This window comes from Arabidopsis lyrata, assembly GCF_000004255.2.
Source record: "Arabidopsis lyrata subsp. lyrata unplaced genomic scaffold ARALYscaffold_3, whole genome shotgun sequence".
Lineage (NCBI taxonomy): Eukaryota > Viridiplantae > Streptophyta > Magnoliopsida > Brassicales > Brassicaceae > Arabidopsis > Arabidopsis lyrata.
Window position 1 is genome coordinate 3,593,339 of NW_003302553.1, and position 26,562 is coordinate 3,619,900.

Here is a 26,562-nt window from a genome sequence, read left to right on the forward strand (position 1 = left end):
GTTCTTTCCGTAGGTTTTGATAACCGATAAAGCCACATCTTCGTCGCACTTGCATTCTTGTGACCTAATGAGCTCGACGATTCGACCCACGTGTGTAACCATCCGCGCTTCCGAGAGACGTCGGAGGATGTGGTGGTAGACGACGGCGGAGTGTGCATAGCCTGGATGGCGAGTCGCTGAATCGAATAGAGCAAAAGCCGCACGCGGGTTCTTCTCCGATTTCAAGAGCTTAAGGACGTGTTTGGGTGACAGCGACTTTGGGAACACGACCATGGGAGAGTTTTTGGTGGACGTTGGATCTTTTATTTCTCCGGCATGTTTTGGGCTTTTGCCTAAAGAGAGGGACCTCAGAATTTAGTTACCAGTGACAATAAAAAACTTTTACTAAACATAAGTCTTAAACTCTTTGTTAATTTGTCCCAGTCAAAAATCTCTTTCAGTTTTAAAATTTAAGGTTAGGCTAATTTTCAAAATTCTCAGATTGTTCAATTGAATTTTTTCCAATGAAATTAACTTATCAAAATTAGTTAAATGGCGAAAAAAAAAAAAAAAAAAAAAATCAATCAAAATTAGTTAAATCAGAAATTGTAAATTTTGTAGATGTTGCCGGAAACAATAATAAGCTGGTCGAAAGGCGGTTTATTACGGTTCAAATAGACAACGACAGCAAGTGATTCGTTTGAAAATGCCTCCCCCTTAACATTAAAAGGTAAACCAATTGCACCGAGAAATTAAACCCAAAGTACCAACGAAATTCAAAAAAAAACCAAAGCTTGAGACTTCATAGAGCTAAACCCCTAAACCATCCAATGAACAATTTGTTGATCAATACAGCCTCATTACACTCCTCGCTATAGAATGCCCGTGACTATTCGCCCACCCGCCGCCTCCACCACCACCACCGCCTCCTCCTCCTGCACTGCTCATTCTCCGGCTACCTTTCATATGTGGCAAGTAAAACTTCAACATTCCGTTTTCCCCATTCTTAGGTGAGTACCTTGAACTCTTGTTCCTCCTATCCAATCCGTTGACTTTCCTCGCTGATCCACCACCGGAACTCCTCCAGCTCACATTGCTATTACTCCTCACCATCCTCGGCCCTCCTCCTACTCCTCCACAGTTTCTCAGTTCCGGCCACGACTCCGATAACGATCTCTCCACCATTCCACCGTTTAATCTCCTATACCTATCCTCTTCCTCCTCCTCTTCCTCATACTTGTTAACACTCTTCCTGTAAATAAGCCCTAAGATGCTCCATTTCCCCCACCGTCTCGATTTCTTATTACTATCGTTACTATTCACTTTCCTCTCGCCGATCATCACCGCCGGTTCCCGGAAAAATCCGTTATCCGTCGTCTCCGCCGCGTAATTGTTGTCTCTCAGTGATCCTGAGTAAGCGTCAATTGATATAGCCGACGACACTGAAAGTTTTGGCTCGTCCATATCAGCCACAACCGCTGCAGCCGTCTTCCTCATGGAGCTAGACCTGTCGAGACTCTTCCGCCTCCGAGACGATGAGTCAGTGTAGTAGTCTCGGGTTTGGATTGACCCGCCTGGGATGATAACCGGGTCGGACACACCGTTACTTTGGTTAACCACCGGTGGTGGCGGCGCCGGTTCTTCCACCGGAAACTGCATATCCGCTCGGGTTACGTGACGGTGCAACGGCGGCGGCGCATCCTCCACCACTGAAAGCATTGACGGCGGCGGAGGAGCTCTCACGGCAGGAGGAAAAGCTGTCCGTCCGATCAAAGATCCGTCCCAAGAAGCTCTCGGCTCGTCAAACGAGTAACGAGGGTCATCAAGCGAGATCCTACCGATATCAACGGAGAATCTTCCGGCGTCAAGAGAGAATCTTCCGGCGTCGAGAGAGAATCGAGGGTCGGTATCGCACGACCTCCGACCGAATCCGTAATCAGCAATCTCCGATTGAGTATCCCGGAGCTGTCTCCCAATCGGCTTTTCCACCGGTAATCTAGCTGATCCCGGCCGATGGTCGCCGCCGTTCCGCCGCTTCTTCATCTTTTGATTCTGCCTCCATTTCTGAAGCTTCTTGCTGAAAACAGAGGCCGCCGACCAAAAACTTCGTCGCACTGATGGCTTCTTGGTTTGAGTATCAAGATCTATGTGATCCTTTATCGGCTTCAACTCCTCTTCGCTTAAACCCTTTTCTGGTTTCTCTACTTCTTCAATCTCCTCTCTAACTTCAACAATCTCGTCGCTTTTTACCCCAATTAGTTCGCCGGAATCATTGAGAATCTCAAAGTCGCCAGCTTCAACGTACTCCTCCTCCTCTTCAACTTCGTCGTCACTTTCAGCTTCTCCTTCATCGTTAACCTCTAAAACAGGCTCCGCAACGCTAGATTTCCTCGGCTCGACCTCAATCTCACCGCCGGAGACATTGCTTGGAAGGTTTCGTTGCTCATCTTGGCTAAACAAGTTCCACAGAGAGCTTCGAAGTCTGACGTCACAAGACCTACGTTGTGGCTCAAACACGCCGGAGAATCCTTCGTTGTTCTTAGACGCAGAGAAAGATTTCGTCCGACGAAGCTCCGGGAAGAATCCGGGTTTAACCCGGCCGTTTCCGTTGTTGTTTCCACCGCCTCCTCCGTTGTTTCCAGAAGGCTTAAAGAGAGCCTTGAGAGCCGCAGCAGAGATGGTCGGAGGTTTTTTAGAGGAAGAAGAAGAAGAGGCACCGCCATTGTTGCTCTGATCTAAGACTGAGAGACGTTCACAGAGACAAGAAGGGCAAAAACCGGTGAACCGCTCTTCTGGGTGACGGTCGCAAGAGGTAGAGAGACGGTGAGGCTGCGGAGGTTGAGGAGGCGGAGCTAGAGCAGCTGCGGCGGCGGAGACTGGGTCTGTAGCTGGATTCATGACGGGAAATGGTGGTTAATCCTCCCTCTGGTCTCATTTACAACATCGTCATCACTGTCTGGTCTGGCTTATAGAGAGAAAGACAACATTGAGGTTAGAGAGAGAGAGAGATTGAGTAGTGTTGTCTCTGAAACTTCGTCTTGTTCCAACGGTAATTGAAAGAGAAAGGAGATGAACAAGAAAAAAACAAAACAAAAGAATTATTAAAGGAAAAAAAATTATTGTTTTTAAATAAACAAATGTTTTAGATTTGGTTTTAGCGTGTTAATGTACGGTTATCTAGAAATTTTGTTCAGCTTTATTCATGATATAAGCCAAATCTAATTTTATGTACTACTATATCTAAGATAAAAACATATTAAACCTTTATCATTTAAAACATTTTGCTTTGATTTTTTTTTTTTGGTGAGCAACATTTTGCTTTGATTTTTGTTAACATGCAAACTAATTGGAGAAATATGAAATGTCCAAATTAACCTTATGTTCTTCCGATTTGTCTCTTGTAAATAATATAAACCCGTTACTTGTTGGGTCGGTGGCAAAGTGGATTTTTTTGCCTGCTTTGTCAAAAGCGATTTTAACTAAAAAATCAAAATTTTCACACTACTTTTGACAAAATTTTCAAAAAAGTAACACATGCTTCATTTTAATTTAAATCAATATAACTCTATCGTGATTCAACGTTACCAAAACAATTTTTTTATTAAAAACAACGATAACTCTATAAATAATAATTCTAAGAACGTGAATATTGATAATAGAATGTGAATATTGTTGTTTAAAGTTACAAATACATTATTTCAAAGATATTAATTAGTTGATTATTTAATACTAGTAGTATTCGATAGTGCTGCATCTTCTGCATTTCTACAGTGCTACCGTAATAATCATGTCAATTATCGCATCAATCATAGCAACAGGCGTCAACTATGGAAATTACCAGCTTTAACCACAGTAACAACTAAGAATTTACTAGTATTTTTTTAATTTAAGGAAAAAAAAAGGGCTACTTTGGAATTAAAAAGATTCGGACCCAAAATAAATTGAAAAGAAAAGCAAATCACGCCATCACACTCCTAATTTCTTGTCTCTATGACACTCTCTCCTTTCGCTTTCTCTCTTCGTTCCTTTTTCTTTTTTTCTCGCTCTCTCTTTATCTCTCTTTTTTTATTAAATATTTATACATTTCTCCAAATCAATCTTCTCGATATTCGAACATTAAGACGAAAAACAGATGGGAAATTAAGAAATTAAGACGAATAAATCATAAGAAAAATCAAGAAAGAACTCTTTCTTTAGTTATACTGTTTACAAGAAGAAGATAGGTTTTTTTAAGTCAGATGAAAAAAAACACGAGAAAACATTGATCCAGTTTTCGTTATCAAAGACTGTATTATTTGTATGCTTTTTTCTGTTGCGATGCATTCTCTATAACTTTAACTTTATTATATATATTTGCTATTAATTTGATTTCGGAACTATAGTACGTACGGGTCTCTGAATGTCTCTAGCATGGGAAACAAATCTTGTCCTTCACCTAAACGCCGCTCGTTTGGGGAATCATTTTGTTCTATCGTATACACTAGAAAATATTAACATTTTGTAAACCATCGTAAGAATATAATTCGCCATTGTATTATAATAATTCGATTACAATCTTCATCATTTTTAAATGTAATCTTGAGCAGATTGAGATGTATAAAGATGTGTATTTGTGTCTAATATATATATACATATTTTCGGACGTGTGGGTAAGAATCTCCCAACTGAACTAACTAGTTCCGACGTAAGTATAATTCATCATTGGTTCATTATCTATTTTTGTGTGTGTGTGTATTTATGTCTTTTTTGTACTATTAAAGGTAACTTTGGTAGTTAAATCGTAATTCGTAAGTATGGAGTTCTTTTTGTGTGGTCAAATCGTGAATATATCCTTTCTTTTTTTTTTAGTAAATAATTACTTTAGGTCATCTGTGCGTGACGGACTGACGTAGCTCATTGTTGCCTCGTATCCCATTAAACCTCACGCAATCAATGCCATTAATGTGGGTGCGCACGTAATATCTTAGTAATTCACCTTTCACTTTAACGCCTTTTTTTCATCTTACGTATTTTAAATAGGGTTATGTATTATGTACAGTATAATAAAATTTGTAAGAAAATTAATTCTCTATACTTTAATGAATACAGAATTTAGAGATATAAAATAAGAGAGAACATAAATACTTGTAATTTCGTTTAGCCGGGGTCAGATTTGAGATTCCTAACAAAGCCAATTTAATTCCAGCGCATAAAATTAAATCCGGTTTTATAAACATTGGACAGTTAACCGATTAGTAATAGTAGTGCAATCTTTTTAAAACAACATAATAATTATTTCAGCGCTATATATTATCTTTGGACTGTGTCATTTAATCATGAATTTTAAAAGATCATGATTGTAAATTTCCTTTATTATATGGCTCTCAATAGAATGAAGGAAAACATGAAAGAAAAGTTTGATGCAATTTGATAATTAAAAAATAATATCATTAGTATGGTAAAAGGTTTTCAAATGGTTAAACAAAAGTAAAAGATAGTGGTACAAAAAAAAAATAACGGTATACAAGTTGATAAAAAGGTTAAAGATAGTAATAAGTTCACTCAGACTCAATCCACTAAACAAAAAAGAAGAAACCAGCTCATGCTTGGATATAACCCCTGTTCTAAAAATCCCCGCCTAGACCCGATTACTCCCCGCTTAATCGCTAGGCCCACCCTATCCGCCTCGATTAATGACTAATCCCTTAAAGAAATCAGTCACCCGATTACTCTCCGCCTAATCCGATTATTCCCCGCCTAATCCGATTATTCCCCGCCTAATCTTACATACCCCGATTATTTTTAGATTGCCAGTATAAAAAAACTTTTTATTTTTGTTATTCAATCATTTGAATTGGGAGTTTGTAATGTTTTACAATAATTTATGTTCATATTTTAATAAAAATCATAAATATTTGTCTCAAAAATACATTTTTATGTGTTTACTGCAATTTTAAAAATAACATTGGATTAATATGTTTTAAAAATATTAAAATAACCCTAAAACTAATCCCCGATTAATCCCCGATTTTAATCCGATTTTCCGATTAATCGCTAGGCCCATGCCGAGCGCCCGACTAGCGCCTAGCGATTTTTCAAACAAGGGATATAACCATATTTTTCCCCAAATTAGAACAACCCCTAAAAACTTGAGAGATACAAAGATAGTACTTAAACTCTCTTGATCAACCTTTATTACTAAGAAAAAAAAACAAAACTCATTTCCGAAGCACTAATTCATCTCAACTGATGTAAGCTCATTTATCAAACCAACCTACTTAACTAAAACTATAATAATCTAAACCAAATTAATTTATAATTTATTTTATTCGAATTTCTAGGCTTCATTCAGATAGGTGTCTGATATTATTTTAAAAAATTATATAAATATTTTGATATTACTCCATTAGTCTATAAGTTATATAATTGTGTTTGATTTGATTTTATAAAAACTTATGAAAAACATTGGATCAAAGGTAAAGGAAAAAAGAGAGAAATATAATCATTACGAGAGAAATTATGAGTTGGAAAAGGACAATCAACATATGAACCTTTTTGGCCCACAACATTCGACAACTCATAGAAATCAAAGGCTTTTTGGTTTTCCCAATTTAACAAGAAGAAAAACAACCCAACTTAATTTTTTTCACTTATTTTAAAAAATAAATGGGAAAAGATTTATTATTTTACATAAAAAGCCTCTATTTTGGACCCAACATGCTTCTGTATCTCATTCTATTCACATTTATGAAAGTCTCTTTAGTTACTTTCTTACTCAGATACTCTAGCTAATAAGTGTCCATGTATATCTTTGTTATGTACATATCCGTATAAAATGGTTGTGCCGTAGTATTAAACATGTGATACATTAGTAGTGTGTATCATATGACATATGGTACACGGTCAGATTAAAACAAAACTGTTACAAGAATAACATTTCATATGAATTTTTAATTTTTTATAATTATTTGGTCATTACATATTGTAAGACAAAGTTATATGAAATTCCTAATGATAGATGGAAGAGATGAGAAAGAGACATAAGAAAAGGAGGGAGCTAAACATCTACTTTGAGATTTGTTTGTTAGAATTTAAATTTTTTTATATGAATGAGGAATCCCAATAAAGGAGGGAGCTGTTTTTTTTTTAGCATGTTACTAAAGCAAGACAAAAAAAGCACTCAAAACAGGACAAATTTCTAGGCTTTACTTTATTACAAAATTTTGTTTTGTGAAATGTGAACTATAGAGATTTCTTATGTGATTAGTGTTTTTCTGGCAAAAATATAGAGTTACCGATTTGTATATTTAGTAAAAAATAATTTTAGATTCCAACGATTTTACACATGAATATTTGCTCATGTTTTCCTTTTGAGAGTGGATCCAATATATCATAGCATTAGCATATATTTTGAACAAAAAGAAAAGAATATCATCGTCTATATGTTTTTTTTTGTTTGGCACACCACACCATCATCGTATTATAGATAAACTACTATCATAAAACAAGTCTATTACCTGACCCATAAAAGAGTCTATTCTTGCCATGAAAATCAGCAGCTAGTAGTAGTTAGTTCTCAAAGGAAGAGATATACGAAAAGGCATAGTTGAAACACTAATAAGAAGATATCTTTACCATTACTTTGGTGGATCCGTTTTTTTCTTTTGTAGATGAAAGATTCGATCTTGAAAATTACAAGAACAAACAACTTAATAAGATAAATAAATTACTTCAAGTGTTCCCTATAAGTAACTTTATCAGAAAAAAGTTTGTGCAATAAAAATATAAGCAAACCAGTCAATGTAAGACAAATTAGGAAGAGCAACAAACAATCCATTATTATTGAATTTGAAAGGTGAAGTAACTGTACAGAGTTTTTTGTATAATCTTTCTACTTGAACTAATTGGAGAACATTCTATCACTGTTTCTATTTTTGTGCGCAGGCATTATCTTGGCAACAACTTCATTAACTTTATGAGACAATTTTGGAATCATCAGAGCTGCTTCATCAAACAACTGATCTCTAAGTTCACCTGAGATTTGATCTCGGGGAGAAGCTGTAGATAATTCCGACATTGACTGGACGAAAACCGCAGCAGCAGCGTTTAAACCGTGTAATGCTTGACGGCAGGAAGTTATCCTTTCTTGAAGTGAATCGTCTGCAAGTGTATCATGGAATACTTCTGAAGACGTCTTGTCCTGTGACATAACAAAACCACTGATTACATAAAACATAATGTTGACACTTAGCACCATTGCTGGAAATTTTATACATCTCTGAGTTAATTTAAGCCTATAAATATGTAATCTGTATAAATCTGTGCTGTGATAAGTGAGTAGATATATATCAGAATATGACTTGGCGAAACCTGTTCAGGATGTTCTTCTGAACTATGTGAAGATTGATCTTTCACCGTATCAAGAGGGAGATGTTCTTGGATCGACCTCAAAGTCTTGTACCCTGATTTCTGGGAGGGCGTACGCATAAATTGTTTGCTTCCGCCGATGTAGTCTCTTCTTAGGAAAAACTGGGAAGAATATCTTCTTTGCTGCGATGATTTTTCGGCCTCAACCTATGGTTAAGTAAACATATTTGGTCATCAAGATTTCTCTTGGTAACCTAAAACATGTCGAAGCAATAGGGAATAGAGCTCTTACCTCGTCTATCATTGACAAACTGTTATCAAACTGCTTGAGCATGCCCCCATGCCCGGCAGAATGTTTGGTGCAGAAATTCTCAGGTTTCTGTTGTATAATGAAAGGTGCTTGGATGTTTGGAGAATTTAGAAGATCCAAACACACGTTGTAGATAGTGTTCCAACGGGTTTTTTCTTTCTTGTGGCTGTTGAGTAGCAAAACTAAAAACAATCAATGTGGCTCCACAAAAGCAGGCAGAGAGATAGAGAGAATAATTGCAGTAATGACCAGAAACAAGCTAGAGCTTCTTACCTAGGATCATCTCTTTGAAGCACTGAAGTTTCAGTATCGCTGGAGCTTTTGGAAAGACTTCCAAGGCATGAATTTTCGGCTTTTGAACCTTGTTTGGGAGTTTGGCAATCAAGATTTACAGAAGAGCATTCTTCAGCACAGTCAACAACAGTATTTGCCAGACTTTCATCTTCATGTTTCTGTTGTGGAGGCAATAAAGACACCCAATATTACAAGAACTGAAAGCCTTTAGCTGAAATTTCGGGTCAAAAAAAGCATTTTATAAAGATACACTCTATCCTGATTCCCTAAAATCAGAAAGCAGGCAACTTTTTTGGGGTTGTACCTGGTTTGAAATGGAATCCTGACAATTGGTAGCAATATCAGATGTTTCCACTTTAGCTTGAGCCCACTTAGGAAGTCGAGAAACGCTGAACTTAAATGAGGATGTCCATGGGGAGCGTTGCTGCTGCATCTGATCTGCGTTCTCTTCTACTGGCTTATAGTTTGCAGAACATGATGCATCTTTTGGATTGTCTTCCTCCAAATCAACCGCAATTTGCTTGAACTTTTCAAGTTGGGCCACAGTTAACCTGCCATTTTCATTTACTGCCTGTATAATACGAGTAGCCATTCGCAGAGGAAGTTTCCAGACAAAAATACAGCCGTCACTTGCAACCTGACAATAAACACCAAAGAAAAGTTAAAAGCAAAGTTTTATCTCAGTTTTTCGTTTTCATTTGAGGCATACCAAGAAAGATAGATCCAGGCTTTTGAGCAGAGAAAGCTCTTTTACGGTGATTCAATTCAATAGAATGAGACATTGATCTTGACTTCATCCAAAAGCCATGGTTCTTAAAGTTGTAAGTAACAGAAAACTACAATTCAGAAACTTACTGAAATGATATGTTTGCAATCAGGTAGGAAAATAACACCAGTCACAGCTTCACCATGTCCTGTGGCCTGAGCAACCAACTCTCCGGTGACGAAATCGACAAAGCAGATTGTCCTGTTAGAGTAGGAGCATACTAAGTAGCTGTAGCTTGGGTCCAAAATGACCTGTGGAAGACATTTTATCGTCAGCACTAGAACATCAATTGCTGTTAAGCCTAATCAAACTACTTTTTCAATGCACCTTTAAGGGATCTCCATGGTCTCTGTCTTGCTTGAATGATCTAACAAGCTTTCCACTGCCTATGTCGAATATGTTTATCTTCTTATCCTGCAATCATGAGATAAAACATTAGACTGAATGTGCTCGAGATGGTGGTAATATATTAATGTTCAAAGAAAGGTCCCGATACCTGTCCCACTGTGACAACAAGTCCTGATGTTGGATCTACAACCACATCATAGATGGTTCCATGAGAGAGAGTTTTAGGATGAGAAGGTGAAAGACGCACACTACTTGCTTTTCTGACAACGTCAAACAGCTGCAACCTGCAACAATATCAACAATTACGTCATGCATTTCTCTAAAGTAAATATGCAAGTTTCCCGGTCTTGCAGCATATAAAACATTACCTATCTGCACCAGAAGTTAACATTTTCTGGCCATTACATGCAAATTTAACAGAAGTTACAGCAGCTGAACCACAAACACTTCCAACGGGATCAAAGTTCCTGACAAAGTGACAATGAGAACATATAAGTTCATATGGAAATCAAAAGACCATAACAAAGCTGTTGTTTTTACACCTTTTGACATCATAAATGTGGATCGCTCGGCCCTTCCCACCAGAAACAAGCAAGAAATCGCTGCTTGAGGCATTTTCAGAATCAACGTCTTTCAGTCCAGGAGAGCTGAAGCTCAATGACTGAATTTCTGCTTCATGAGCATCCTGCAAGATGGTTATCAATACGAGGCTTTGAATTGGATGTCTGGACACCAACCAGTGAAGACACAGAGCCAATTTAAAATTGAACAACGGTGACTAATGTTACCGTAAAGCATGTATATTCTGATTCTTGTAGGTCATATATATGAAGGTTCCCTCCACAGTCCCCAGCTGCTAAGTACTTTCCATCTTCACTTACTACCAGTGCTCGGAAACCAAATTTGCTACCACATGTCTCAACGAGATCACGTTCAAAAATTCCAGCGCTAGCTGCATTATAAAAAAATAATAAGTGGACTAACCGAAAACAAACTATATGAACGTAAAGTATCCAGAACAGAAAAATACTACAACATCTTCACTACTATGTTTTAATTGCGAGCATATGTTATATTACCTAAATGCATAATCCCTTGTGTGGAAGATTCTGAGGGATTACTGCTTGCGTTGGCTGCTGGACCCACTTCAAAAGCAAGATCCCACAACCTGATGGTTCCATCTTCAGAACATGTAGTGAAGGAAACCCCTTCACTGCATCCCCTAGCTACACATGCAGCTGTTGGACTGTGCAAATTTCCACAAGAGAGGTTTTTGATATCCCAAATTCCGGCAGAATGTGATATCATCATCGAGCACCTAGTAGGCTGGAATAAGGAAGAAAAGTTTCACCATATGCAGTTGGTGCTCTAAGCTTCAACAGGAAACTTTAGAAGTAACATTGGCGCCAGAAAGAACTTCAAAATCAACTAACTTTCTGCGGAAAATGATGAAATACGTTACCAGTTACCTTGTTCACATCGTTCACATCCCAAACATAGAGACTACGATCCCCATAGATGACAACTGTGAAGCCAAAATACCACCTTTTGTCAAAAGGAAGATAGTAAAGCAACGTACTGCTATTTTAAGGTTCTCCTATACTCACCGAGCTTATCTTTGGTAGAAAACTGGCAAGCAACTGCGTCCGGAAAAATAACAGGCGGAGATTCTGTATTTTTGAGTTCTGCTGAATGAGACTGATTTTCAGTGTTGCTGCTTTTAGCATCTGAAAATTGTATTGTGCCAGCATAATCTAAAGTTTCAGGCGTAAATAGCTGGACCATTCCCTTGCTGCAAGCGCAGGCTATCAATCCACTGGATGCAGATAGAGCAAAACATTTTTCAACCTGACAGTTCATTGCAAGCCATTAAAAGAAGCTCTTGTTAAGAAAAAAAGTAAGCTCGGGAAGCTTTGTATCTGAAGGTTCCACAAGCTAACATGAAAAATTGATGTATGTCCACCTAGAATCAACGTATACAAGTTAACAAGTTACAAACTTATTGCCTAGGCTCACAAGGAAAATACAGTAAATGTCTCTGGACTATGGGAAATGATTGTTATGCATGTCTAAATGATGGGGCTAAGCATAGTGTGATCCACTCATGGTTCTTAGATTAACACGAAAAAGATCCAAATGAAGTTATTGTACCTTCAAATCCACCGACTTGTTGATTAACATCCCATAACTCATGAGCATTAGAACACCTACACCTCAGAATAAATTTACTAATCGTCATCAGAACGAGTGTACAAAAGCTCATATTAACAGTTGTAACTGTGTGGAGCGAATACCTGCTTCTGTGAGAGCGTATATTGAGATAAATTCGTCACTTTGTTCGTCAATTCCACTAGAGTTCACTCTATTGATTGATACCACTGACACAAACGAGTTTCCTTTTTGAAAACCATTATCAGTTTGCTTTCCATGAAATGCCAAAGATCCTACTTTACTTGAACGTGTCCTCTGGAAAGAACCCACTGTCCAGAACTTCAAGTGCTTGTTCCCAGAAGTAACAATGAATTTTCTATTGGATGAGAAGGTCACAGAAGTTATCTCAGAGCAATTAGAACTCGCTTTGACCTTCGCCATCAAGATGCTTTTGCGCCAGTCCCAAAGATATATGTATCCTCCAACACTCACCAAATATTCCCCTAAAGGCCAAAGTAAGCAAATACACAAAAACAACAAGTAATTAACTAAGAAAAACAGAATGGATCGGAACAGTAAAGAGCGACAAAAAAAGAAAGAAAACTAACCATTTGGTGAAAAGGAAAGACACTGAGATCCATAAAGGTGGCCTTTCAGCTCCGAGACAAGTCCCAAAGTGTCACAGTCCCAAATCAAGACTGCAGAGAGATTCGGAGACTGAGAAAGATCAAATCAAACACCAGAAAACAATCACGATACGAAAGATAAAATACTGATTGTTTCAATAAGAGCAGTAGATAGCGAATGTAAACACAATCATACCTCTCCAGCAGCTACAAATCGCCCATTCTGCGAAACCGCAACACAGCTCAAAGGCTTAGGCATACGATGAGATACAACAAGATGCGATTGAGTGAAAGAACCTACATCGTAGACTACCACAACACATCCCGCCAAGTAAACACATTTCGAGCTGCAAGTAACTGATGCCAATCCATTGGCGTTTGTTGTCGTCAAACCGATGATCTCTTGTAGAATTAGCTGGAAAAAAGAAGAATTCAAAATCCACTTAGAAATTTCTATGAGAAAAAAAAAAACAAAAATTGAATACATTTGCCTCGAGATTTGGTGAGAGCAAGTGCATTGATAAGACGTACCTTGGTGGATGAACTAGGCTTCTTTAATTTCTGGCTTAGCTTCATTTCCGATTAGGGTATCACAAGAAAAAACCCTAAAATTTCTGAGGAATTTGATATCGGAAACCCTAGCGAGAGAGAGAGAGAGTGATTCTGGGGATTTTCTAAGTGACGAGATTGTCGTTACTGTGTAGGAGGGAAACAATTATCAAAAGATTGAATTTTAAAAATAAATTCATCCGTTATAAATTAATTTAAACCTATAAATTAGTTACTTTTTAATTTTTCTTTTGTCGCGATTAAATTGAAAATAGGCCCAAATTTCAACAAATAAAGCCCAGTATAATTTCGGCTTTAAGGCCCACAAATTTGGTTTTAGTTTATTTTTATTATTCCATTGTCTTCAACTAATAAATCTTGTCCGTCTCGTCTTCTAAATCTCTCGCTTTCACCAACCAAACCCAGAAGAAACAATAATCGAAAAATAGGGTTTTAATTTGAGAGAGAAGATGAATTTCAGAAGCTTTGAGGAGTTCTGGCCTTTCTACGTGATGCAACACTCGAATCCGTTAACGAGGCGATGGCACTTCATAGGTATAATCGCGAGCATCGTTGCCTTGATGTGTTCGATTTTGATCAACTGGTGGTTCGTTGCTCTGGTGCCTCTGCTTGGGTACGGGTTCGCGTGGTATAGCCACTTCTTCGTGGAAGGGAATGTTCCGGCGAGCTTTGGGCATCCCCTTTGGTCGTTTCTCTGCGATCTCAAGATGTTTAGTCTGATGCTCACAGGAAGCATGGAGAGAGAGATGAAGAGACTCGGTAAGAGGCCATTGTTGCAACTCTCTTGAAGCAGAAGAAATCTCTATAGAATTGTTCTTGATTCTTCTCATTGCGTTCTGCGATTGGATTTAGACTCGAGATTTGTAATTACTTCATGGAATCGTTGTTTGCGAATGATCGATCATTCCTTCAAATTCAAAACTTGTTTGGAAACAGAACATAAAAGAGTCTCAAGAAATTAAAGTCGAATTAAGTTTTGCATAAACTTTATAAACTCAAAAAAGAGTTGATCTAACACTAAAGTCGAATTACATATTTTAAAAAGATACAGAACCCGAAAACTCTACCACGAAATTGTCCCTGGATCCTTTAGATGAGCTCTATGAGGATGTGTACCTCCTGTTTACAGATGGTACCTATTATCATAAGTCTGTGTTGCGGGAAAAGGACGGGAGGGGTACGGCTTCTTGAGGCCGTAGAATCACGAGCAGACCGAACATCCCGAGCATCGGGAGGACAAGAAGCCATTTCAGAAGCTTGTAGTAATACATATGGAAAGTTAGTGAGAATTCGTCTGAGAAATGGAGTCCATTCCTATCTACCATCTCCACCATTACAGTTCCTGTTGTTCTCACTCCGACAGTTGGTAGTTTTATCCTGTATTTTCCAGGACGGTCATAGATCTGGCTCTGCGTTATCCTCCTATCTCCCTGGTAATTGCCTGGAACCAACAGCGTCGTCTGTACATTTGAAAACAGCTGGTTTAGTTTCAGCAAGAAGCCATTGCTCATCTATTGAGGTTTGAGGAACTTACAGTAACGTTGTAGGGTGCTTGTGAACCAGATGGATATCTATATTTATCAACGATCTCGATCTCAGCCCAGAAGTTTTTGCCTTCCTCATCACGGAAACCTCTGGTCGAATGCGAGACAAAAACGCCTTCACGATCATAACGATTGGCCTTATTGTTCCTGCCTTGATCAGTGGATCTCCAAGCCTGATGAAATCGAGAACCAAGTGTGAAATCAGTAATCTCCCACATTATAAAAAAAGAATCAAAAGATTTTGAGCAAAACCCGCTCAAAATAGAGCGTGGGCTGATCTTGCCTTAAGGGGATGGTAAGGAGAAGGCGTTGAGAAGCAAAAGACGTTTCCATTCATAGTTGAGACAATAAGATCGAGATCATCTCCACCGTCAACATTATCAGCCAAGACCATGCTGTATCTGTAACTCGAAACACCCTGGTGGTCAAAATCCACTGGAAACTGATACTAAAGATATTACTTGCGGAGAGGAAGCAAAAGTGACTTACGAAGTTTCACCAATATCAACAACGTCAGTGCATGAGGTGGGTCCATCTATGAGATACAGGTAACCGTCAAAAGATGTAGTAACGATAGTGAGACCCTTCTTTTTCTCACCTCGCTTGTTCAGATCAACAAGAAGAAGTTGGTTCATCACTCTTCCATGAGTTCTATATGGGTAAGGACGGACAATAGAACCATCCTTGCCACTAAGAACGTATATGTTTCCTGATGATGTAGGAACCACAACATCCGTGTGTCCGTCACCATCAACATCGCCTATAGAAGGACCCTGAAAGAGAAGATCGGCAGCAATCACTGATCGTGAAGTGATCAATTCAGAGACAGGTTTCATGGTAAAGAATTTTTGGTCTTATGTAGGGACTTAAACTAAAAATAACAGCACACAGATCTCATGAAAGCTTTTATGCACTACGATTATTTGAATCCTGATGATGCTCCTACAACGGGTTCATTCATAAGAGTTTTCTGTTTCTGATAAGAATAAACAGAGGTAATTGTTTACCTGGGGAACAAGACTCTTAAGATGTGCTTCCCAAATTTCCACTCCTTGGGTAGTCCATGCTGCTATATTTCCGTGTGAATCAGTAGTTACAAGTTCAATCTTTCCATCATCATTTATGTCGGCTGCAACCACTGCCCCTTGAATTTCAGCCATTTCCAGTGGGAATTTTTCTCTGATGTTTCCTGCAAAAAGACAACAATCTTAGAATCCAAACCAACATCGAGAATGCAAGGAAACTGCCACGATTAACCAGTGCGACAAAAATATGTAGCAAGACTTGTGTATTGTCCTGAAAATCTTAGAATCCAAACCAACATCGAGAATTGCAAGCAAAATGCCATGATTAACCAGTGCGACAATAATATGTAGTAAGACTTGTGTATTGTCCTGAAATGTCTTCCTTATGAGAAAATATTGGAATAAAAAAAAGTAGATCAACATGAATAATTCTAATAAGAGTGAAAATTTTGTCCTGCAGAGAAACGGAATAATTAAACTTGACATAGAAATTTTGTGAAGTGTGTGAACTTGACTGTGAAAGCTATAGTTGCATAATCACATAAAACCGATCCAAAAGAAACAGCTTCTGCCAGAAGCATTGCTTGGTCAAAACAGTACCAGGAAATGCAGAATTGTCATCAACGCAAATAAATAAACAGCAGGAAGTAACAAGAAGTCTTACCACGATGATCCATGGCGTAGAATAAGCCAAAGGAAGTTCCGACAAGGATATCCAAATAACCATCGCCATCCAAATCAACAACCGTTGGGGAAGAATAAATATAAGCACGGAAGTTTGCTTTATCCGTACTCAAATCTAGCTCTTTGATCCACTTGACTTGTTTAGTTTCAAGATTGAAAACCACGATTGAACTAGCAATATAATTTTTTATGTCGATACCACCAAGCTCTTTCAGATGTTCTGGATTATCATAGTACCTGAAAATTGCTTATCGTGTTAGCTGACCTATATTCTGCAATGCAAATACATTGGAAACGCTAATGATAATATTCAAGACCTCATGCATGCTGATGCATGCAATACCTACTAATGATGCGTTTGCATTAACAAATTCTGGGAACATCTACAGTGTGAAAGATGAACTTACTCAGGGTCGAAGAAATAGGAAACAGCAACAATCATCTCCTGTACTCCATCTTTGTCTATGTCAGCAATTACCTGATAAAAAGAGACACAGTAAGATCTCTCATGGAACTAAGTAATCCGAAATAATCCTAGACAAGGTTTTTGACATAGATGAAACTCACAGGAGTGCAAAGTATATGGGCGTCAATATTCACATAATCCTCTGAGTTCTCGTGCTGCCCCTCGACCCATTCCTCATCACCCCACATTTTCTCATCAACATAATCGTCATAATCATAACTGTATTCATCAGCTAGCTCATCATTCTCACGCAACAACTCAAACGATGAATCTGCGTCAGCTTCTAAGCCTCCATCGTTTTCAACGGTCGCCATGCGAACACCCTCTTTGTTGTCTTTATTGTCCGAATGGCCGTCCACAGATTCTTTCGAACCATCCTCTTCCAGAAGTCGCCTCCCACTCTTGGTTACTGTCTCTGTCGTACTACTGTTTCCAGTTGTCCCCAGAGATTCTGAGGAATTACCCGTACTAGTGTTTAGTTTAATAACAGTTTCATTCTTATCTTCACTAATTTTGCTTTGATCCACCTCATTGGTGGTTACATTTCCATTGAGCTTTTCTGTTGAGCCAGCTGTAGTAACATTTGCTGACGAATTATTTGCTCCAGCACCCATGGAGGAATTATGTAGCTCGGGTGTAGGCTTTACGATAGCTTCTGTTTGATTATTCTCGAGTCTCTTTTGATCCTCTTGAGATGACACGTTTGAATCGCCGCCATGGACTCTTTGGACATCGAGAGTGTAACATTTGGTGTTGTGGTTGCTGCATTCGCTTCTACAGAGAGGAGAAGTGAGAGTCACAAAGTAAACTTTCATCACGAATTAAATTGACTCTGCTAATTCATGTACTTTTTCTACCCTCTAAATACTGGAGATACTGATAAGAGACTCCCATCAGATGTAAAATCCATAAGAAAAAAGCAAGACACAAAATTAATTACATTCTTCAGATAAGCTGAGGCAGCTACTCAAGCATAAACTTAGCTTTATACTTTCAATTACCAACCAGTTCAGTGTCCTCTAAAACTAGGAAGAAGACAAATTTAACCAAGAGGATACTGTGGAAGATGGGAATAACTTAAGAAGCAAACAAGAAAACTGATGTAGAAAATCTAATATGATAAAGAAACTTACGAGTGGCCGATGACTTCATTGCCATAGCTTCCTCCTCAAGCACATCATCATGGACATCAGGATGTGAACGGTCGACAGGGTCAGGATTAAGCCCCACATGCCAGTTCTTGTGCACTTTTCTACGTGGCACTTCTAGCTTATCTGACATCAAAAAGCCTGATACCCTGGAAACAAGAAAGTATCATACGAAAACCCACAAAACTCCAAGGATCATGATAACAGACAAAAGTATATCCATCATCTGAGAGGAACAATTACCTGAAAAAGAGCACTTCGCCATTGTAGGTAGCCAGAGCAATTTCTCTAACACCATCTTTGTCGATATCGAATAAAAGAGGACTGGAATGCACATTTGACTGATGAAAAGCAGGCCAACCTAGAAATTTATGAGTGCATCAGTACCTTTTCAAAGTCCTCAATATTCTACAGCATCAGATGAACAAGCACAAAAGAAAAATTCAGAAGGCAAGAAGAAAAGATGTATTGTACCTGGCATCTTGTCTCCATCAGCACCTTCAAGGACTTCGAGGTAATGAACAAAAGATGGAACAACAATGTCAAGCTTTCCATCACTGTAACAAAAACCAAATCCGGCTTTAAGCACAAAATATGGAACCAGCACACATGAATCATGATCCTAAACCCAAAATCTGATTGTGAGTAAGATTTCAACACAGAATCAACATAAAAAAAATTGATGGGAAAAAATAAAAAAATGATACCTGTTAATATCAGCAATCAAGGGTGTAGCATAAACGCTAGAAGTGACTTCAGTTTGCCATCGTAGCTCCAATTTTTTCGGGCACTGAGTATTCAATAAAGAATCTTCATCACTGCACAAACGAAACGACCCAGAAAAAAAAAACTTAAATCGGAGAAACCAAACAGAATGGCTCACAAGTAAAGAAACATATCTCCAATAAAACAAAAATTCGATCAAATTGAGGCGATGCAGATCGAAAACTTACATTTCAGGGTAGCCCAGGTCGTCATCGGTGGCTTTACGCTCTCTGAACTTATTTTCCCCACAGGAGAGTTTTGATAAGGTAAGACAGAGCAAACAAACCAGCAGACACAGCCGCGCTGGAGATTTCATATGATCACACTCTTCGAATACTAGACAAATTCCCTTGGCATAAAAATAAAATTGAAGAACTGTATCCAACTATGTGGATAGATTTTGTAAAACCTCCCAAAATTGGGGTTTTGGGAATGGGGATGGTGGGTAAATAGGAGAGATCGAGAAGGAGAATGAGATGAAGCCGATACTGTGTCTGTGTGTGGAGAGATCGCAGCCGGCGAAATCGAATGACGCAGGGAAGAGTAAACTGCTTGCCGTTTTGATCTAAGTAAAACGCACGAAAACAGCTCGCTGTTTAGTTACAGATATTAGATACGTCAATCATTTGTTCCGTTGTTTTTTTCCTATGAAAAGATTTCAAATCAAATTTGATCACATATGAGAATCCGAGTGATGATACTTCGTCAAACGTCAATGATAAAATTGTCAACATTCTTTTGCTTCTCAAGTAAAATGGAACCAACAATAATAAGATGATACAAATACTAAAAGATTACAACATCCTAAGTACTATTACTTGTACTATTACAAACACCTTCTTCATCTAAACATATGAATCACTTAGAAGAGTAAACACACCTTATCAAAGCTAAAACCATCATCACATATCCCAAACGGAATCTTGATTCATAATAGACCCTAAAACCTCCTCGAAACCGGGATTCTTACACATTCGAGAAATGCAGAGTTCCTTCTTTCTTCTTACGTACGCACAGTGTTAGAGTATAGAAGCACCCGGGATTTGCAAAGAAGAGAAGCAAAAGCATTACCGCCAATCCACAGGTGTCCTTTTTCTTGCTCAGCTTCTAGTATATATTGAGAGAAACAAACAGACATTGTTTCATCTGCGACGCGCAGCTTTGCTATCCATTTGAATACGGTCCGCATACATAGGCAAACGGATGATCTCCCTTATCTCCTGCAGCAACACTTCCTCTGTAATGTTGTCCTTTATGCTTCTCATCACCTATTTTTACACCCACAATGGTTTAGGTGATGAGATGAAAGAGACGCCAAATTTTGTCAGATGGTACATCGATATGTTTATTGGTAAATAAAGGGAGCTTATAACAAGTACTGACCTTTCTGTATGTGTTGATATCATTTGGCGTTGATTTATCGACCCTGACCCGCATGCTTACCCAGACTTTCTCATCCTGATCCCAAGAACACTCTACAATCTTCCCAGAGTACTCGGCAGGGTCTGAATCATCTGTTGCAGTTTCAGCATTAGTAGCTTGTAGTTCTTAGAAATTATGTAACTTAATTACTAGTTATAAATAGAAGCGGAGGAGATGCACACCTCTAAAAACAACAGAATTCCCATCCATATGCTTTTTCTTCCCTCTTTCAAACAAGGAGAGCATTCCACGGCCACTCTCATCCTGCTCGTATAGAAAGTCAACCGAGTTCATCTCTGGATACTTCCACTTCAACAGACCTTCATGGGTGCGGGGAACATAAGGATCATCCCAGCCCTGTTAACAGAGAATTAGATCTCAGATATTTATTTGGAAGACGATATACGCTGTACTAAAACTAAAACTTCACTATCTTTGCCTTTGTATACAAAAATAGGCCTTGAACATCAAAGATCCTCTTCAATCGCATGATTACCTGAAAGATTAGGCCGTCGGCTTCATGTGAAAGTGATGGTATGAAACCCTTCAAAACCTTCTCAACCGCAGAAAGCAACCAAAAATCCTTTCTCCGTACCTAGGTGAAACATTAACGATCAGCTCCATAAACAGTTTATACAAAGGAAAATAAAAATGGCATGAGAAAAAAATTTGTAACTCTTAGTACGCACCCTAAAAGGCTCAAGGTCATATCTGTAGATATGACTTCTGGCCTTCTCATGATTACGGGGGTCTATCACCTCCTTCTCGAGCATCTTCCATCTTTCATAGAAAGGCCTCTGCTCCATTTTTGAATTGTGCAACTTTCTATTAGTATCTTAAGTAATTGACACATGATACAGCAAGCCAAACACAACTCGTTGATACTCTATACTACTGACAAGATGTGTATGTTGGTAAACAGATTACGTCAAGGTTAACTGTCAGCAACAAAGAAAACTGAACAACTGCGAAAAATGATATAACACATGGAATATGCATCACCGGAGTCGGATGCTTTATATGAGCATAGGGATCGTATATGTTCATAATTCCCAAAATATTAATTGCATCACGAGAAAATATGAAAAACAACAAACACTCTAAGCTAAATATGACAGTTAGCCCGGCCTAAATACTGTTCAATTTCTTGAGTGTTCTAATATTCTATTATGAGGGTAATGGCAGCTACAGAATTTACGATGTGCTTCAATTACTCAAATCTTGATCAAAGAGCTTTAGATTCCTTTGAAATAATTTAAAACAAACACCAATCCAACAATTATCGATTACAGAAATAAATTATGACAATTCCAACCTCTACAACTGATTGGCCGTTGATTGCTACCATGTCATAGATTAGGTATCTCCTCTCCTGCTTTTGTTTATCTGGCAAGGTATCGATTATCATTTCTCCATCAAGCAATGTGTAATGGTGCACTTTATCAGATATGCCCTGGCAACCAAAAACAAATAAGTAAGAAAAATCACTAGTTCACAAGATCCCACCCACAAAGCTGGAATATTACTCACTTCAGTTGGGTGCCTGAAGGGGAACCGCATCTGTACCCTCCGGAATCTAAAGCTCCTATCTACTAGATAGCATCCATCTATGGTTAGCAGCATCATATATCGCGTTCCATCAGCTTTCCATGTTGCATAATAGTACCGCTGCCTCAAGAGTTGCAAATTTTCCCTGTTTTACCACATGAGAAAAATTAAGAATAAAGTACGGCAAAAGAAATGGACTTATTGAGCCCAAAACTAAGGGGATGCATTAGTTCAAACATCCCTTTGCATGCACTACAAATGGTAACGCAGAGATTCATACCTGTTTAAGGAGACAGGGTGTGAACCGGGAAATTGTGAACATCCTCTTCCCTAGATTAGAGAAAAATGAATCAGCAAGTAGATGTTAGATTGCGACAATGAAGAGGAGATGGAGAAACATGGATAAACGAAAACAAGAAATTTATCGTTGTTGATTTGACAAATGAAGAAAAAACAAACTAAACAAACCAAGGCAAAAGCAGTAGCAGAAACCTATTCATAACGAAACCAAAGTCAGTGGAAAAGTGCCTAATAGGCAAGGAAAACTTTCTTTCATATCAGCAATATAGGATACCAGAATGATCAAGATCACGTTATAATTCAGGTTACCACTTACCACATTCTACTTCTGTAATTTTCTCAACTAGCGTCATACTAAAAGGACGAGTAACAACAAAATTAAGAGATCTCTATCACGAGATAAGAAAAAGGCAATTATACCAAAGCAGATTGAAACTGAACATCAAGTGTTAGATACTTATAGATTTATTGATTTAACTACATGATATTCTGTGTGAGCATCGTATAAGATTTCAAATTTCCTACCCCAATATTCAGTGATAGCATCTTATAAAAGAATTGCCGGTAACCTTCCTCCTGGTCAGGGGGAATTTCATCACCTAGAACGTCATCATTTGACATCTTGACATCCACCGGATGACTTTCCTCCTGAAAACAATAAGGCAGTAAGAAAACAATAAATAAATAAAACCATCATAAAAGCACGAAAACCAGATGATCACTTAATGAGTTTTGTCAGCCTTGGATAGACTCAATTGCACCCATCAATATGCACCACTAACTAAATTCTTGGTATATTGATTCGCGAGTTATGGAACCTACCTAAACCCATCTCAGAGGCAATATCAATATATTCAAAGATCACTAGTAAATCGTAAAATGGCATAGAAACAATGATTGTGATGCTAAAATTCAGTACTAAGCTTTTCTTCAGATGGTTGTGCCTAACTAACAAGGAAAGAGAAGTCTAAAGCTTAAACAAACGTGCAGGAAAATCATTGGAATGACAGTTTCTGTATATAGGTGATCAGCAAAATAAACAATTATTTGTTAAAACTGAGCTTACTTGCACAGGACCAGCTGGACCGCCATCATCATCATCATCCTCTGGCAAAGCTTCACCGTTTAAATCAAGTTCAGTCGACCTCTTCCATTCAGGAGTTGATGGGCAAATGACGCTTTCAGGTTTTATTTCGTGATAAAACGAGTATAAAGCATCAATATAATCAGGTTTATAGATCCCAGGTGGTCGGGCATCAGAAAAGATTTTCAATGCCTGACAGAAACCATAATATTATAAGATTTTATACTCACAGGAGGTACATAAAGTGCACAAATACATTGAGAGAAGTGAGAACACTCACCTGTGTAACATTCATTGGCAAAGATCGCATAAGATAATGAACTATCATAAACCCTGTCCGATTATGCCCATGTGTACAGTGGACGAGAATATACTTTTTCGAGTGTTTTAGATTTAGGACGAACTGATTAACCTGCAAACAGTTTTCTTTAGTGAGATGCTAACAGTAAAGAAATAAATAATATACAAGAACATCAAGAGAAAATAAAATACAATTTCAGGAAAGCATTTATGATTCATTTTGCCAAAAAAAAATACCTCATTGACAAACGCGTTGACAGACACATTATCTGGCACTGAATCACGACCCTTGCATGCAATCTACAAGCAAAGAAATCTAAAGATAAAGCAACCGCTACAGCTGTCACGGAGGATATGGGAATAGAACAAGTATCTAATCCGTTTACCTTCACATGCTTAATGCCTTCTTTCTTCAAGTCTGTCGTAGAATAGTAACGAGTTGTGTTTGTCAAATCGATCACCAGACCAAGCTGAAAAATTCAGTGACAATACACAATAACTAAGATCACGGACATACCAGTGTTGCCTAGACGATGATACATACTCATAGTTTCAAAAGAGTAAGGAAAAAGAAATTCCACAAATTACCTTTCTCCCAGCTATCCTCTGGCTATGGATCACCTGTTTAAAAGAGTATCTACTTCCAGGAGGTACATGATTATTGTAAGATTCATTCAGGGGAACTTTGGAAGGAACAAGGAATCCTATCTCATGCCCAGAAGGAGGGCAGTCTAGCCAACCTGTGATATCGGACACGGTGTCAAAGAGTCACCCTACTTAAAGAACTGGCCTAAAGGTAAATAAAAGAACACATACAAGCTAAAAACATTTCAGCTAATTTAGAAGCCGTTTATACTTGAAGTGATATTAACCATGAAATGATAAGTACGAATTCAGTATAAAAATATCACCTTGAGGGATCTTGTATCTATCATAAGCTTTAGTATTTCGATTCTGATAATATTGATCACGGAAAACTGGCTGCGAGTTATGTGTTGGCTTGTCATATCTCATTCGTTTCTTTCTCTCTTCACGCTCCTGAAGCAAAAACATATGCAAAACCATCCTCAGACTCGGGGAAAATAAGAAATTATGTGGGGAATCAATTATTAGGGATTCCACATTAATGATGACATTAGTTAATTGTTTCCTAAAGTGTCCTGCATTATAGTAGCTACATCAATCCATGTTGAGTGGAGAAAATCAATAGTACCCGTCTTGCGATTTCAACAGCAGACTCTATCCGGTCATCCCGAGAATTATAATCTTCTAAATGTCTGACATAGGGTTCGTCATCTTCTTCGGGTTGGGGTGAAGCATTTAAGTCCATCGTAGCAACCATTCAAGGGCAAATGAACAGCATTAGCCTAACATCTACTTCCTCTGTAACCTAAGTCATATCTGAAGGCATGAGAAAAGCACAATATTATCAACCTCGGGGTAAAGGCAACACAGACGAGAATGCAAACTCAAAATCTTTTCCTAACTCTCTCCATGTAAAGAAACAAAGCCGTAAATTGAAGCAACTAAGATCCAAAGCAGAGCAAGAGATCCATATAATCTTGGTTCTAGACTACCAGAAGAAAAGAAAACCCTAGAAGCGGCGAATCAACGAAATCTCAGCCGGACATTTCAAATTCGTCCCCTTCTCGAAAACATCTCGACACCAAAATCATGCGTATCACTAATAAGTGCGAAAACTCACCAAGAGCATCCAGTATCCGAGGAATCAACTAAAGAACACAGAGCTTTCGGCGAATCGGAAACAACATCCAAATTCTTTGAAACAAGAAAGCTCCGTCGATGTCTACGAAATCAACCTGAGATGATGGCGATGGACGGTGAAGGTTCAGTTCAATCGCGGGTTCAGTGGAAAAAAATTGAAATCGAAACCCTAGAGAGAGAAAATTCACGAAAGGAAGAGAGAGATAGAGAGTAGTAGTTGAGAAAGGAGAGAGAGAGTTAGACCGAAGTCTTCGTTATATACTGAGGCCAGTCGAGTCAAGGCAAAAACTTATTGGTAACCAAAAAATAAAAATGAGAAATTACAAATAATCCCTTGATAATATAATGACGTGGAGGAATAACATAACCTTTTTCACGTTTTTATGAGGATTCATTTACCACGGGAAAATTGGAAATAAAGATATCTACTTAAAAATTTGTCCATATACACCTTTTTGTGAGATTATCAGTTTAGACGATTTTACCTATACACTCTTATTTAAATATTTAAAAAAATATATATAATAATAACATGTAGATATACAAGAGTATAGGTGATTTGAAGTGGAATTTTTTAGATTTGGTTTTTAAAAAGTTGATTTTTTGATAGATAAAGTTTCATCTAATTTTGGTAGAACACGTTTTCTAGAGTTCTGCAAAACTCAGAATGTGTATTTTGCATTTTTGTACATGTTCTACATATTTCAGACTAGATTTTTGTTCTGAGAATTTTAGAAATCCGAAAATCATATATCTAAAATATTTAGAACATGCATTCTACGTTTTGCTCTATGTTCTAAATATTTTAGAATAGCCGTTCTAATAATTTCTACATCTTCTGCCATCGTTAGAAATTGTAATCTTGGTTTAGAATGTAAATTCTACGGTATTGCAGATTTCGATTTCTGTAATTTTTAGAATGCACTAAATATAGAAAAGGAAACTAAATAATTATTGTAAATTACGTTTTAAATGGGTATTAATTGTTTAGATTACGATCTACACAATTTAGAAATCGTTATCTACGTTTTTTAGAAAAAATTAAAACCAAAAACGTTTCTAAACCCTAAGCTAAGCCATCACTTTCAATTTCTTGCTATACCCTACGTTTAGATTCCGATGATGATCGTGTCGTTCCAAAAACTTTTTCCTTCTCTCTCA

The 26,562-nt window shown here is 37.9% G+C and overlaps 6 protein-coding genes across 7 annotated transcripts in view; 1 reads left to right on the forward strand and 5 right to left on the reverse strand.

The window, feature by feature from the left end:
* Positions 1-3,175, reverse strand: part of LOC110224149 (UPF0503 protein At3g09070, chloroplastic-like) — a 10,843-nt gene extending 7,668 nt beyond the window's left edge. Inside the window, exon 1 of the mRNA XM_021030809.1 lies at positions 2,922-3,175. The gene's annotated coding sequence lies outside the window, so the exon portion shown is untranslated. The remainder of the gene's footprint in view (positions 1-2,921) is intronic.
* Positions 622-3,109, reverse strand: LOC110229818 (UPF0503 protein At3g09070, chloroplastic). The gene has a single exon (XM_021030810.1). The coding sequence runs from the start codon at positions 2,875-2,877 to the stop codon at positions 826-828; it is 2,052 nt and encodes a 683-aa protein (XP_020886469.1). The 5' UTR covers positions 2,878-3,109; the 3' UTR covers positions 622-825.
* Positions 3,176-7,770: 4,595 nt separating the features above from the next.
* On the reverse strand, positions 7,771-13,584 carry LOC9320777 (mitogen-activated protein kinase-binding protein 1). Of its 2 annotated transcripts, XM_021030270.1 has the most exons (19): positions 13,352-13,581; positions 13,017-13,235; positions 12,803-12,911; positions 12,338-12,697; positions 12,195-12,250; positions 11,651-11,891; positions 11,513-11,568; positions 11,123-11,369; positions 10,832-10,995; positions 10,586-10,728; positions 10,412-10,510; positions 10,192-10,327; positions 10,023-10,109; positions 9,785-9,946; positions 9,234-9,566; positions 8,909-9,087; positions 8,618-8,801; positions 8,329-8,532; positions 7,771-8,158 (listed from the first exon to the last, which is right to left on the reverse strand). In XM_021030270.1, exons 1-19 carry the CDS (start codon positions 13,394-13,396, stop codon positions 7,859-7,861), a joined length of 3,324 nt encoding a protein of 1,107 aa, XP_020885929.1. In that variant the 5' UTR covers positions 13,397-13,581; the 3' UTR covers positions 7,771-7,858. The 2 variants fall into 2 exon arrangements, 1 of the variants encoding a protein (XP_020885929.1); XR_002333028.1 differs by lacking the exon at positions 7,771-8,158 and having other exon boundaries at positions 8,435-8,532; positions 8,618-8,817; positions 13,352-13,584.
* Positions 13,585-13,744: 160 nt separating this feature from the next.
* LOC9320778 lies at positions 13,745-14,325 on the forward strand. The gene has a single exon (XM_002882558.2). The coding sequence runs from the start codon at positions 13,840-13,842 to the stop codon at positions 14,176-14,178; it is 339 nt and encodes a 112-aa protein (XP_002882604.1). The 5' UTR covers positions 13,745-13,839; the 3' UTR covers positions 14,179-14,325.
* An 11-nt stretch (positions 14,326-14,336) lies between these two features.
* LOC9318672 (protein DEFECTIVE IN EXINE FORMATION 1) lies at positions 14,337-19,577 on the reverse strand. Its single transcript, XM_021033824.1, is given in 14 exon segments — positions 14,337-14,850; positions 14,925-15,107; positions 15,218-15,335; positions 15,424-15,707; positions 15,942-16,123; positions 16,624-16,880; positions 17,051-17,121; positions 17,211-17,830; positions 17,833-17,883; positions 18,243-18,406; positions 18,501-18,618; positions 18,732-18,814; positions 18,965-19,075; positions 19,211-19,577. Coding segments are annotated over 14 exon segments (2,688 nt in total). The 5' UTR covers positions 19,339-19,577; the 3' UTR covers positions 14,337-14,532.
* Positions 19,578-19,723: 146 nt separating this feature from the next.
* Positions 19,724-25,628, reverse strand: LOC9320779 (mRNA-capping enzyme). Its single transcript, XM_021033826.1, has 17 exons — positions 25,382-25,628; positions 24,890-25,077; positions 24,588-24,714; positions 24,265-24,416; positions 24,063-24,146; positions 23,914-23,976; positions 23,657-23,788; positions 23,359-23,568; positions 22,818-22,940; positions 22,273-22,322; positions 21,975-22,137; positions 21,760-21,897; positions 21,134-21,241; positions 20,941-21,039; positions 20,627-20,801; positions 20,406-20,536; positions 19,724-20,290 (listed from the first exon to the last, which is right to left on the reverse strand). The coding sequence occupies exons 2-17, from the start codon at positions 25,016-25,018 to the stop codon at positions 20,165-20,167; spliced, it is 2,010 nt and encodes a 669-aa protein (XP_020889485.1). The 5' UTR covers positions 25,019-25,077; positions 25,382-25,628; the 3' UTR covers positions 19,724-20,164.
* Positions 25,629-26,562: the final 934 nt, after the last annotated feature.

Excerpts from the sequence above, each read along its gene's own strand:
- LOC9320779 (XM_021033826.1), bottom strand. The coding sequence starts at position 25,018 with ATGGTTGCTACGATGGACTTAAATGCTTCACCCCAACCCGAAGAAGAT. Across the intron at positions 21,898-21,974 it reads CCTTCAGGCACCCAACTGAA|GGCATATCTGATAAAGTGCA; the intron begins GTGAGTAATATT and ends TTTGGTTGCCAG. Across the intron at positions 20,291-20,405 it reads ATATCAACACATACAGAAAG|GTGATGAGAAGCATAAAGGA; the intron begins GTCAGTACTTGT and ends GTGTAAAAATAG.
- LOC9320778 (XM_002882558.2), top strand. The coding sequence starts at position 13,840 with ATGAATTTCAGAAGCTTTGAGGAGTTCTGGCCTTTCTACGTGATGCAA.
- LOC110229818 (XM_021030810.1), bottom strand. The coding sequence starts at position 2,877 with ATGAATCCAGCTACAGACCCAGTCTCCGCCGCCGCAGCTGCTCTAGCT.
- LOC9320777 (XM_021030270.1), bottom strand. The coding sequence starts at position 13,396 with ATGAAGCTAAGCCAGAAATTAAAGAAGCCTAGTTCATCCACCAAG. Across the intron at positions 12,912-13,016 it reads GATTTGTAGCTGCTGGAGAG|TCTCCGAATCTCTCTGCAGT; the intron begins GTATGATTGTGT and ends GATCTTTCTCAG. Across the intron at positions 8,533-8,617 it reads GTTTGTCAATGATAGACGAG|GTTGAGGCCGAAAAATCATC; the intron begins GTAAGAGCTCTA and ends ACTTAACCATAG.